At 38.7% G+C, this 14,315-nt stretch overlaps 1 protein-coding gene across 1 annotated transcript in view; it reads left to right on the top strand.

The window, feature by feature from the left end:
• The window catches only part of LOC131685079 (tyrosine-protein phosphatase non-receptor type 9), a 170,301-nt gene extending 161,068 nt beyond the window's left edge, over positions 1 to 9,233 (top strand). Inside the window, exons 5-7 of the mRNA XM_058968506.1 lie at positions 1,540 to 2,085; positions 6,541 to 6,931; positions 7,000 to 9,233. Coding sequence (XP_058824489.1) covers positions 1,540 to 2,085; positions 6,541 to 6,931; positions 7,000 to 7,434 — 1,372 coding nt within the window. The 3' untranslated portion in view covers positions 7,435 to 9,233. The remainder of the gene's footprint in view (positions 1 to 1,539; positions 2,086 to 6,540; positions 6,932 to 6,999) is intronic.
• Positions 9,234 to 14,315: the final 5,082 nt, after the last annotated feature.

The raw sequence follows: 14,315 nt of genomic DNA, 5'->3' as shown, positions 1-14,315 counted from the left end.
AGGTCTCCGCACGCAATAAAAAGTTGCGCGCACGAGATCCAATATTATGATAATATTTGTTTATATTTTAATTTTACATTTGTAAACATATAAAAGATCCACGGCTACGTTAAGCTACCGCTATGAGCCGTGTCAAATAAACGAATTATAAAAAAAAATTAGTATTTGAGTCTGACAGTTATGTTGGTAATGTAATTAACATTATATGCTAATTTTCGTTTACATTTGCGACAAGATAGAGCCAAATTTGTACTTCCACTCTAATAATAGAATTAAATTATTTAGTCAACTACGTTAGATAAACAACCTTTCACAAGGAACAATAAATCTAAATTTTATTTGAACGATAAATATTTGTTATCGCTTCACAGGTACAGTTAACCGTATTGAACAAAACCCGATACATTTTAACAATATCCAGAAATTTTCGAGAATCCTTCAATGACATTATAACACCCGCGCATTTTCCTGCCCGATATTGGTTCATCGCACACCTTTTACAGCGCTATCAAACCCACCACCAGCGGTATCTAAACTAGACACCTTTCTATTTGCCTTATGTTCTCCCCCTGTTACTGGCTGTTACTATTATACGTCGAATAAAACCCACACACTTCCACTACCTGATGCGAGTCCTGGCCTCCCACACGAAATAGGATTAGTGGGTGGTGGACTTGCATGAACGCTGTACCTATTTCAAATCATTGATATCCTCTCAACTTACTTTTGCTCACTACCAACCAAACATTTACCGTGGAATAAAATGAATATAACTACCCACGCGAATCATCAGGATGCACAGATCATACAGTTTCTGGGTGTTGGACTGCGTCATTTGCTGTGCATGCCAAGTTTAAGGTAATCATATCAATTGGCCTAGTTCGCTCGTTCGTTCGTTCGTTCATCATCATGAGTAGAATGGTAGAATATAACGACCTAAAAACTTGTCGGCTGTTTGCTACAGATCTAGTTCCTGTTATTCAGCATCTGGAAGAGGGCAATTATTGTGTTCTACGCAGTCTATATTGCAAGCTACGTAATACGTTATACATTACTAGCTCAAGGTCGACCAATCGTTTAGTCGCGAAGAATAGTATCCATTAACATAATTGGCCTTTTTACTTGTTCCTTGCCCATCCCGCCGTGACCTTCGACATAGTTTTATAGCATTATTGCATGACCAAAGTAACGGGCTTTGATTGGAGCACTATATCATTACAATGCTTGGACCTATTGTTCGGTCAAACATTTTTCTTCATTTATCATTCACCCACATTCGGTTTCGTCATGTACAATCCTGCCCATTAACTCACCTGTTGTGGGAGATGGCAACATGCGTAGGTACTACATGTAGCAACATTTTCTAGTACATGCGCCTCTTAAGGACCAAAACAACCATAGCACCATTGTGACGATGTAGAGGCACAGCACATTCTACCCATCCGCATTATACATTTCGTGCGTAGTTTATCTGATTTAACGCATTTAAAAATACGGGCCTCATCTCGCAACTATTTAATCTTCACTAACTGATTGCAGGTTACTTCATTGCTACAAATCGATGACGAATCGTGAGGACGAAATTATCGCTGGAGTCGGACAACAGCAGCAATCCAACAGTGCATCCCAAGCCAACAACGTCGGCAGTACCATGGGCAGCGGTGGAACTACAACCGTTACCACGGCCATCCTGGATCCGCATCTGACCGGCGGGACAATAACTGGTGGTACTACCGACCTGTCGGAGTACGTCTCCGGTCATCACCGGTCACCAAGTAGCAACGTCGATCACATCGGTGTGGAGGACATCGCTGACCTGACGGCGGCCGCGGCCGGAGTTCACCATCATCATGTGCACCACAGTCACCACCATCACAATACCAGCAGTGAACTGTGGAGCGAAAATCCGCCGAGCAGTGCGTCGTCCGGTTTCAGCGACGACGACAGTTTAGCCGGTGCCGAGGGAGATCCAAAGACAATAGAGCAGATTGTACAAATGGTGCGGGAGCGGGGCAAGCAGGGACTGATACGGGAGTACGCCGAAATTAAGGCACGAGCTCCGGATGGTACCTTCACACATGCTAAGTGAGTATATATGGGTGTCTGTGTATTGATAGTGCAATGATTCACAGGAATTCGTTTTCTACTAACATGCAACTCAAAAAGTGATTAGGTATTTGTTCTTATGAATTGAGAAGTGGTTCATACTGTTTGCCAACTATTATAGTACCTTTCACGGGTAAATACTGCACGTGATTTCGGTATTCAGTTCAGCTAATGCTAGGGGAAGATTATTATTCTTGCTCCATATGTACTGAAGCCAAATAAATAAGTCCCCGATCCACCGACTCGATTATAGTTGGTTTCTCTGGTCGTAAGTCGGGCTATGACCAGGAAGCCATATAAACATGGGATTTCGTTGTCAAATCGCATGGAAGCAAGCAGCAAGTAGTCTTTTATTCTCTACTAATTGGTGGTAAATGGCTTTTCGTTAATGTGAAGCTACCAGCAGCCGGACGAGTGTTTTGTTGTGTCTTTATGTGACCTGTATTTACATGGTTCACTTCCAAACCCAAGTATATAGAAAATGAACTAGGTAGGTCATATCAGCCTAAACGAAATTCTTTTGAACTTTGATTGAATTTCTAGTCAAGGATGATTCATAAACATTTCGTAATTTTAAGTCATTACCCTATTCGCCTACCATCAACGCGATAGATTCTGCACATTTTTTTTGTTTGTCTATATGAATTTGATCCTCAATGTTACCTTGTTGCGCCGCAGAAGGGTATTAGACGATTCGCATTAAATAGAACATGATTCCCAGGGGGTCATTTTGTCAGATTTTGAGCTCCTGTTAGAATTATGACTCAATGCAATAACCAATTAAGGTACAGAGAAACTACATTTAATGCGGTCTGAACGATATATCTGAATGACTGAAATATAAACCTGCCGATGTTTCACTGAAAAATAATTTAATTTCGCCGTACCGGCTGAATTCTAACTGCATTGCGGCGCAACAAGTTTCTGTTGAAATTCAGCCGAACGTTGGTAATCAAATTTCATTTTCATTGGATTAAATTAAATGTAAATGCAAATATCTATCACTAATCCTAGATATGTCGTGTAGAAATGTCAAGTTTTCAAAATAAATATGAACATCCATGACATGTTCACTAAAAGCACAGTTAGTTGTTGTTGTTAGTTTTTAGTGAGAAAACTGCGAAAGCTGTATTCCTTAAAAAACTACAAGGGGCAGCCTATGGGGTTGCACAAACTGTAGACGTAGGACTATACTACTTAACGTAAAATATTTATTTTCTTAGTACATTTAAAGTAATAATAAATCAAATAAATATATTTCTTACGTATAGTTGAAGCACAACCAATCAACATCGAATGTTACATATTGAACCAAACCTTCTTAGTTATCAAGTCATTTCATTTGTAGTAGGTGATCGAATCCGATTAAACTTAAATGAGTTAAATGAGAAATGAGTGCACCACAAAATAAATTTCGCCCATTACGGGAAAACACAATCGCGATTGATTTTTCGCAGACTCGTCTTAGACCTTCAACTCCTTAGCCGAGGCAGAAAGATTCGTAGCAAAGAACAATATGCAACATGACGTTAAATATAAAAACGTCAAAACCAAGATCCCCATGTATATGGAGCTCGATCTGACTGAAATAAAACTCCATGATTTGGCACCTCGTACTAGTACGGATTGTATTTAAAGATTCATGTCGAAGTATCGAGAAGTGGACCGTCTTACTTGACTTTCGAGAGCAGATCATCCCAAGGTGTTAACTACATACAAAGAACCCTATGCACATATCTTGGGCAGACGCCTTCGGGCCAGTTCTGTAATCAGACGGCGTCAAAACAACTAAAGCAAACTCATCTACAACCACCACTACCAAACAGCCTTCAACATCTTATGATACACAACAGACAGCCGGCCTAAGAATGAATACCGAACAAGCAATATTCCACGGCATTTCAAAACCAACAGTTAACGTACGCAGGGAAGAAATAAACAAGACGGCTATATCAAAGTCATTTTAAAACACAAAAAGTACCAAAAATCTAACAGCGACAACGAGAGCCAATCTAGCGTTGACGATATGGACACAAACACGAGCGAGGGGAAAGGCAGACAGAATTATCAGCAAGCGGCAGAGGATACACCCGACCATCGCTCACCACCAAGAACGAAAATCAACACAAGAAGCGCCCAGGATAGTCGACAGAAATGATATTCGGTGGTTTATACTTTTTTTAAATTTATTTTGAATTAATTGAGCATGAGCATGATGACCGTACAATTCGTAGTTGCTACTCCGTGATTGACCAGAACAAGCGAAATTGCACAGAGAATCAACGAATGGGACCTGAGAGTAGCTATCCATTCTCAATGTGCACGTTTCGAGAGTTCTATACTTTGAAATGCCAATAACGGCGCCGGCCACGTCCTTACAGTCATCGGGAAAGGAAAGGAATGTTAGTGCAACAGACGTTGTTATGGAAACCGTGTATACCTCTGCATCTCCACGTTTGTCACGGGAAGGAGTTTTTGTTAGTAGGATGGGGTAAAGAGTTACATAAATTAAGATTCACCTTGATAGGTGATGCGATCTATGCCACACTCAGAAGTATTATCGTGTGTTCATTGCTCTGGGCAGCCGGCTGCCGAGAATTTTTGATAGATTTATCGTTTGTTGAATTAATTTGGAAATGCTCGGTTTGTTAAAAAAGCAACTTCAGTTCCGGATTACCGACTGTCGGGAGTGTTGCTTATGTTTAATTGAATCAAATGGTATGTGAACGATTTTATTATTCCGACGAAACACGACATTCCAAAAACAGTACAATATCATGTGAAGCGATTACCTTTAGCGTCTCGATACATTTGTCGAAATGGATATCGTAATAACTATGTAATTGAACATTTCGTAAAACAAGTATTATTTATCGTGTATAAACGTTGGTATTTTAGAGCAAATAAAACGACAATTATGTATTGGTTTCTTTCTCCGTGAACAACTGAATAAGGGGCCGATTATTTTGTTGTTTGCGTGCGTTTCTAAACTAACTAAAACGTATTTTAAACGGTATAAAATAAACACTACCAAGATACCTGAAACGACTAGCGTTGTATGTCGAATAGACAACCGATGACGCTAATTTTTACACTAATTACCAAAACCAGTAACTGGCTCATACATGATTCAACAGTCATCACTACACTCAGACAAGACCATGCGTATTCCCCACGCACGTAAATTGCCCAGTGGATTAATTTGCTAGTTGGTCAAATAAACACTAAATAAACAAAGAAATTAGTTTGATCAGTCCAAAGAAATATCAGCTCGATTGGCATCAACCGGCGGATACGTGTTCCCTTACAATACCTTCAAATCGAAGAATATATAAAATTACATGCGACAAAATATGAGTAATTCTGAATATAACAAAATGAAAACTACTTAATTATTTGCAATAAAATAGGATCGTAGAAATTAGTTGCTTAATCCAGGATCATTCTCAATGATAGCACTGTTGATGAATCACTTTATAAAATAGGTGATAAGGGACGCGGACGAAAATAGCTGTTTACCGCCCTTTTTTAAATCTATTTTGAATTAATTATTGAATTTTTCTGATTTGCATATTATTTTTAAAAAAGGCGAATGATCCTCGAGGTTGAAGCCTTAATAAATAATAATAATAACAATAAGTTATGCGCCATACAAAGTGCTGCAAACAAAATATGTACGGTAAATCAGTGTATGAAATGACAAATGAAAAACAATGATTTTTAGGGGTTATGTTTTCATCGTTCAATCTTTTATGGTAAAATTGACTGAGAAATAGTCAATTTGTGTAATCATGCTGAAATTCGCCGTCGCTACTATTGGATATCTGATACAGTCTACCGTAATCTAAATGTTAGCGTGAATTGAACTAATATAATAAATCGGCAAGAAAGTACTAAGTTTGTCGAAGACACCATATATCTAAAACCAACTGTTTAGGCGCAAACAGTTTTGTCTTACTAAATACAACGACATTGCGAAAGATAAAAAATGCACGAAAACTTGAGCAAATATTTCAGGAATTCGGAAAATGAAGTTATGCAATTTAAGGGAAGATCTGTAGGCTTCAAAAGTTCTGTGCATTCTAGGGAAGTACTTCTCCAAGGAACTTTCAGGAACTTTAGATAGAAAAGTTAAACGAATAGGGTGAAGTGCCTATTATGGCAGTAGAGCCTATTGTGACCCTATTTCATACCCCTTGGTTTCGAACCAAGCATATGAGATAATGACAATATCGATTTGGCTAAAACAGGTGTGCAAAAATAAGCACAAGTTATATTCTTTACTTGTTGTGCACATATGTATTTATAACTATCCTCTAAATCCAACTTTTAATTGAAACAAAATGACCTTAGAGGACTCTTTTCAGCTAATTTGTATTAGCTTAGAAAATAACAAATGCTCAGCCTAACAGAAAAATCATTTCTCTTCCCCAGACTAAGAAATAACCTGGCAAAAAACCGCTACACCGACGTACTGTGCTACGATCACAGCCGGGTTGTGCTGTCCCAGGAGGATGACGATCCAACGTCGGACTACATCAATGCAAACTTTGTCGATGGTTACAAGCAGAAGAACGCGTACATTTCCACGCAGGGTCCACTGCCGAAGACCTCGTACGACTTTTGGCGGATGGTCTGGGAGCAGCACTGTCTGGTGATAGTGATGACCACGCGGGTAATGGAGCGTGGCCGGGTCAAGTGCGGCCAGTACTGGGAACCGACCGAGGGCAGCTTCGTGGAGTACGGTTGCTTCCAAGTTCGAACCATAGCGGTTGAGTCGAATGAGGACTACACGGTGGCCGAGTTGGAGGTGAAGAATACTAAGGTAACGTTTCGACGAAACATTTCTCTTTTAAACATTTAACTAAACACATCTTCTTATCTATACTACAGACTGATGAAGTGCGCTGCGTGTCTCATTGGCAGTTCACCAGCTGGCCAGATTATGGTGTTCCGGCGTCGGCTCATGCTATGTTAAACTTTCTTCAACGTGCTCGTGAGAAGCAAGCAGAAATGGTAAAGTCGCTGGGAGATCTATGGGCTGGTCATCCCCGTGGACCGCCTATTGTGGTGCACTGTAGCGCCGGCATCGGTCGGACGGGAACGTTTATCACACTTGATATTTGCATATCGCGGCTGGAGGATGTCGGCAGTGCCGATATTAAGGGGACGGTGGAGAAGATTCGTTCGCAGCGGGCGTACTCGATCCAGATGCCAGACCAGTACGTATTCTGCCATTTGGCTCTGATCGAGTATGCTCTATCCCGATCGCTGCTGCAATCGGCTGACTTGTCTGGGTTTGACGATCGGGACGACGACTCCGATTAGGATGTGTGTACGTGGTGTATAGGCTATGTGCGGTTTTTGTTTCAATTATGTTCTGTTTTGCGTAGACTTTAAGTAGGGTGAGCATGTTAGACAGAGCGCGTTTTCCAAATTAAAGGACATATTTTTAAATCTTTAGATAAAAGATAGTGAGAGATGGAAACTATTTTAAAGCTTGTAGGAACAATGAGTAGGAAGTACTTTCAATATATAATGTGTCCTGCTATTATTTCGTTTACCTTGTCAAATTCAATATGTACATCGATTATTTGAACTGCTATAATAGATCATTAAGTGTATTGTTTTTCTATTACCATTTAGAACATTTATTTTTAATAAAACCTAAATCGTGATTCCTTTGGTCGGATCGAGATTCACCATACTTCGATACAGTTTTCTCTCAATTTCCCCGCTGAGAGGTTGTAAATATTATTCAGTTAGCATTCTACGAATCCTACTAAAATTTAATAGCCCATAAGCCGTTTCGTTGCTCATTCTCATCATCCTGTAAGTAGTACACTTTTGTTCCAAAAATAAACACCCAAATCGGCATAGCCCATCGTCTCAAGTCAGTCTCATGTTATATGTGATTTTTCTTTCGCATGGGATAAATATTATTCGACTTGCGACGGGGCCTCAAAAATTGACCAACATTGCATCTTATAGTCAAGTCATACAACAGTATATCACTTTGAATTTCTTTCTTTAACCGGAATGCATGAGAATAGAATACAAGATTTCATTTACCCATGAAAAACCAGTCATCAACTACCATTCGGAAGAAGCACGACAAACGCAGGAAACTAATATTCTCGCTTGAATAAAATGTTATGTTTTAGAAAGTAACCAGAACAAGTCCAGTGAAATACGTATGTGAACTAGAGAAAAATGAAGAGGAATGGTCATTTATTTTGTCTATTTATTTTTTTAAACCCTTAAATAGTAATAATAGGGTTGGTTCATGAACTAGTAACAAGAGTTTGAAAAGGAAAACAATGCAAAAAACAATAATTCAACGGAAAACAACAATTAAATCAGTGAAGTAATCCAACAAAAATTGATCAAGAGCATGCGCCAACTCATCAGCGAATAAATCTTGATACAAACATGTATTTTGCCATTTCGAAGGAAGTCACAAACTTTTGTGCGGAGGATATATACTTTTACCATCCTTTTACGATACAAATAAATAAAAGTAATTAAAGAAGTAATATTTAAAGTAATGAAAGAAACAAATAATTTTAGTAAATCTATCAATAATACAGATCAAAAACCAAGTAACTGATATTAAACAAAGTGTAAGTCTAACAAAAACAAAATATGTTGATTCCGAAACAGAAATAACCAGATCACTTTTCAAATCGAAAACCTTGTGCATCGGTAGCAACGTTACTTTTCAGTCACAGAAGCCGATAGGTAAAACAAACTCAAATAAATTTTAAACAGAACAACAATAAGCGCGGGACTTGATCCGCTACCGTTTCCCAACAAAATCAATGTAAGTGTAGACACAATCTCACAACACGTACACACAGCATAAATAAGTGATTTATAGTTTAGCTATTTATTGGAATAGAGACCATCGATAAATGCGGTATAAAACGACAATTGTGCCACTAGGCATCTGCGGTCGACGCTGAGCGGGTGAAAACCGGCGTATGTTGGCCCTGTTATAATACTGCTTTACCGCAAGGACCCATACCATGTGGGAGTCAAGAGAACTTGTCAAATTTGTTGTCAGAACAAACTACAAACGGGAAAAAATGCAACTAAATAAAAGCAAAAAATGTGAGAAAGTGAAACTGGATAATTATTTTTCCTAAACGCTAAAGATGACTGACCTGTTCTGAATTACTGATTTTTTTGTAGACATTTGCTCAAATCTGGTTGCTTCTAAATGCAAGAGCAGCATCCAGAGCGATTGTATACCATTCCCCAGAATTGCATCCTCCAGTATGTATCATTCCCCAGAAAGTCATTGTTCAGAATACCCCATTGCCCAGAAAAGTTAATCTTTTTATTTATTTTCTTGTGTTGAAGCCAAAGATTTGCGCATTACCTGATTCAAGGAACTGATGCGATGTAAAGTTTCTGTAGATGTGCCGTCAAAAGCAGTGGCTCCTCGCAAGCTCTGTTATCCACTGATATAATGAAAATATTGATGGATTTCTTGTTTCAAACATGAGCAGTTCTTTGAATTTGTATGCCAAATAACTCTTGCTCGCAAACTTGTGATCTTTTCGTCTGCCCGTTTTATTCAAATATACGTGTTGATTCCTTCTCTCGAGCTTTCCTTGAATCTATATTAAAATCGAAATGAATGCAAATTTTGACAAATGGTTTGGTGGGTTTTTAGAGCATTTATCCTTCTTTTGCATTGGGAATGTTTCGTACACAAACGTTCGATCCCCCCGATTGCTCGGTTTACTCAAACATATGTGTTATTATTTATTTATATGATGTTACATCAATTAATTTGATATAATCTGATCAACAATTCTTCTCCATAACACTCGGTTCGCGGCTGCCTCTCTCCACTCGCTGTTGCTTCCGATACCTTCCAGATCTTGCTGCACATTGCCCGCTGTGCTCCTCGTCGTCTTGTACCTGCCGGATTTGAGTAGAACACAATTTTAGCAGGGTTGTTGTCCGGCATTCTCACAACGTGCCCTGTCCATCGCATCTATCTGGCTTTGGCCACCTTCTGGATACTTGGTTCACCGTAGAGCCTGGCAAGCTCGTGGTTCATCCTTCGCCTCCCCACACCGTTCTCCTGCACGCTGCCAAAGATAGTCTTAACCATACAACGGTTTCGTGACTTTTTCTATACGTAAACGGTTTTATGGGGGTACATTCGTACCCCAGAACTAAAACCGCTCTAATATGCCTAGTTTTTATTAAATTTATAATTAAATTGGATGGTTTTATTCAAAAATAAGTCAAGCAAAGCAGCCTTTTTAAAAATATTCGTGTTTTGTACATTTTATTGTGCAATATTTAATTTTTTATAGAACAGGTCTTTAAAATACGTCAAAATCCTCTTTTTTCCTTAATATTGCTATAGCTTTGGAAGTTTCTAGCCGATTTTAACAATCTATACGGCGTTGTAAGGATTATTAAATTGCCTTTTGAACAAATAGTAAATAAATAAAAAAAAAGATTAAAAATTTATTTATTCCGATGCTTGTTTGAACAACAAACGCCAATATAAACAGTAAATATACAGCAAGATGCAGTAGCGAAGTTAAAACAGGAAGGTGTCGAAGGGACAGGCCAGTGCACTGTACGCTTCAGAGCCTGGGCTACAGAAAATGAGGAATTGAGTGGTGCGTGATACATATTATATACAAATCATATTCACGAATGTGTTTTGTCTCTTTGGTCCTCAAAACCAAAAATGTATGATAACGATCCATGCGCCTTTTCTAGTTACTTTGCTCTAGTAGCTTTATTATATCAAATAACAGATTCTATTGTTCAGCAATGTTGAAGCCTATACAATTTCAAACAAGTTTCTCGCTTACTATGTATCGATATTTTGCTTATAAAAAAAGATATTATAAATTTTCCGAATTATATACACATGACAAAACACTAACGTAAACGGTTTTGTGGGGTACATGTGTACCCCAGACAAACTTTAAGCGGGCACTGTTAGGTTGGTCAAGTGAAACAAATAGGTTGCACCTGCTTTAATGGAAGTTTAATATTTATTTTATGATTTATGATAAAGTTTGCTTGCAGTTATAATAAACCATAACAGAATAACAGAGATTGCAAATAGCTCTGGGGTACAAATGTACCCCATAAAACCGTTCTAGGGTTAAGCACACGGCGCTCGAAGACTCCGATTACTTGCAGGTCCTCCTCGAACATGGTACAGGTTTCCTGCCCGTAGATGACCACCGGTCTAATCAGCGTTCTGTACATGGTACATTTAGTGCGTGGGCGATTTTTTTTTGATCGCGATTTCTTTTGGAGCTCATAGTAGACCCGACTTGCATTGATGATGCGTCTTCGGATTTTTCGACTGTTATTATTATCAGCCGTTCACAGATATCCGAGGTATATAAATTTCTCCACTACCTCGAATACATCCCCGTCGATCGTAACACTGCTTCCTAGGCGGTATCTTTCCCGTTCAGTCCCTCCTATCAGCATGTACCTACTTTGTTTTAGACTCGTTCACCACTAATCCAACTTTTGATGCTGCTCGTTTCAGTCGGGTGTAAAGGTCAGTCATTGTTACAAATGTTCTCCCAATAAGGTCCATGTCATCCGCAAAGCATACAAATTGGCTGGATCGTGTAAAAATCGTGCCTCGGTTGTTAAGCCCGGCTCTCCGAATAACACCTTCTAGTGCAATGTTGAACAACAGGCACGAGAGACCATCACCTTATCCTAGTCCCCGGCCAAACATACGTGTATGTTTATACAATCCATCTTCCACTGACCGTTAGTGCTTTTAGAGAAGAAACTTGTCTGCATCTATTTATTGATAAACGTTGTATTATCCATAGATGTACACATTAGGGTGGGGCAAAATGATCGTTTTTTCAGCACAGCACTTTTTTGGTTCCTTTTGGGGTCCCAAACAACTGTGCAAAATTTGGGGTCGATTGGTGTTGACCCGGCGTAGCGCATTGCGTTTGAAATTTGTATGGAGATTAGTATGGGAAAACCTACATTTTTGCATTTTTAATTTTACAGACTACAATTCTTTCTTTAGTATGCAAACAAATAGATAGAAGTGTAGTCCAGGATATGCTGAACAACTTTGCCGAAGGATGTATGGTGTTATCTCTAAGCCAAGTTATAGCTGTTCAAAGTTCGATACATCAAATTAAATGCCAAAAATAATTTTTATTGCCAACACTGCCGGTGTACCATGGTATTTCATATAGCATTCCAAAATAACATTATATATTTTAGTTTTACCACATACCACATGGTATGTTTGGATGAATTATTCAAAAGCCTTAGCTCAATTTCATGCGCGTAGGTAGTTGAGCAATAGGGCGTAGAGAGTGGAGATGGGGGGGGGATTTTAATATGTATAAATTCGAACTGAAATGTTGTCGAGTTGGAATGTTCAGATGAATTATTTCAAAACAATCACACAATGTCCTACGCATAATAGTAACAATGAAATAAAACATACTGTATCCCTTTGCCTTGACTTTTATCAATAGAAGTTACGTTATAGACTGAATTAACTGACGTCGCGATGATATGTCAGAGGATTATATTTCGGTTTAACCGTTGTGTGTCCGACGCGGTACCTGGGTACCTTTTTAAGTTTCAATTAATTAAATTCCTATGTTTTATCCATAGCTGGAAATTGAAATTTTGTGACATCTTGGAACTTCACTAAGTCAAGCTTTTGGGTTAATAATATTGTTAATATAGTAAGGGTGGGAGTAAGGAGGGGCTCCTGATTTTTTTTTACTACGTAACAGGCCGACGTGGGTACCCGGGTACCCACAAAACTAAAATGCTCATAACTAAGGTAATATCCAACCGATTTCGATACTTTTGCCCGTTTTGGATTCAAGAACTCATCCACTTTTGGACTTGGTAAAAATGAATCGGGTTACTCCATTCGGTTCCCGGGAATCCGGGTTTCCGGAAGCAGGTTCCAGTGCGGGGGTACTATTTGCGAACTTCAATGGAATACTAGCAATATGGGCATCAAAATTCTTGGAATTGCATCAGTAGGCTGCATCTCGTAGTTTTGGAACCATTTGGTGATTTGACCCCGGAACGGACAATCCGGAGCAGGTTCCTGTGGGCCGTGAGTGGCCATTCCATTCCAATTCCATTTTTCAAATTGCCCCGTAACAATAAAAAACAGACCTCCGAGACAATTTGAAGAGTTTTGATACTCATATTGCTAGGACATTATTAAAATTTACAAATCATATCCTAGTACTGGAACATTACTCCGGAAAATCCGGATTACCAAAAACCAGATCCATTATTCCGGTTCTATTATACAGAATCAAAAAGTAGACGAGTTCCTGAATCCAAAACATCTAAAAGTGTCCAAATCGGTTAAAGGAAGCCATAGTTATGAGCATTTCAATTTGTGGGTACCCGGGTACCCTCGTTGGCCTGTTAAAGGTGTTTTTTGTTGGACACATAACTGTTAATACGCATTATGATTTGATAGCATGCTCATTTCTATGCTGTTTGATCACGAAGCGTGAAGCTAATTTCTGGATTTCAAAATGAAATCCACCAGATCCCTACAACAATTTTTGCTTCAGGTGATCGAACAGCGTCGAAATGAGCCTCTCATCAAATCATAGTGCCTATTAAACTGAAATATAATCAATGCAATTCTTTGACATATCAACTCGACATCAGTTGATTCAGTCTGTAACGTAACTTCTATTGATAAAAGTCAAGGTAAAGGGATACAGTATGTTTTATTTCATCGTTACTATTATGCGTAGGACATTGTGTAATTGTTTTGAAATAATTCATTTGAACATTCCACCTCGACAACATTTCAGTTCGAATTTCTACATATTAAAGTCCCCCCATCCCCCCTCACTACGCCCTATTGATCCACTACCCACGCTCATGAAATTGAGCTAAGGCTTTTGAATAATTCATCCAAACATACCAATGTGGTAAAACTAAAATATATAATGTTATTTTGGAATGCTATATAAAATACCATGGTACACCGGCAGCGTTGGCAATAAAAATGATTTTTGACATTTAATTCGATGTATCGAACTTTGAACAGCTATAACTTGGCTTAGAGATATTCTAACACCATACATCCTTCGGCAAAGTTGTTCAGCATATCCTGGACTACACTTCTATCTATTTGTTTGCATACTGAAGGAAGAATTGTAGTCTGTAAAATTAAA

The sequence above is a fragment of the Topomyia yanbarensis genome, chromosome 2 (genome assembly GCF_030247195.1).
Source record: "Topomyia yanbarensis strain Yona2022 chromosome 2, ASM3024719v1, whole genome shotgun sequence".
Lineage (NCBI taxonomy): Eukaryota > Metazoa > Arthropoda > Insecta > Diptera > Culicidae > Topomyia > Topomyia yanbarensis.
Note: the sequence above shows the minus strand (reverse complement) of the source record. Positions and strands in the feature narration are given on the sequence as shown.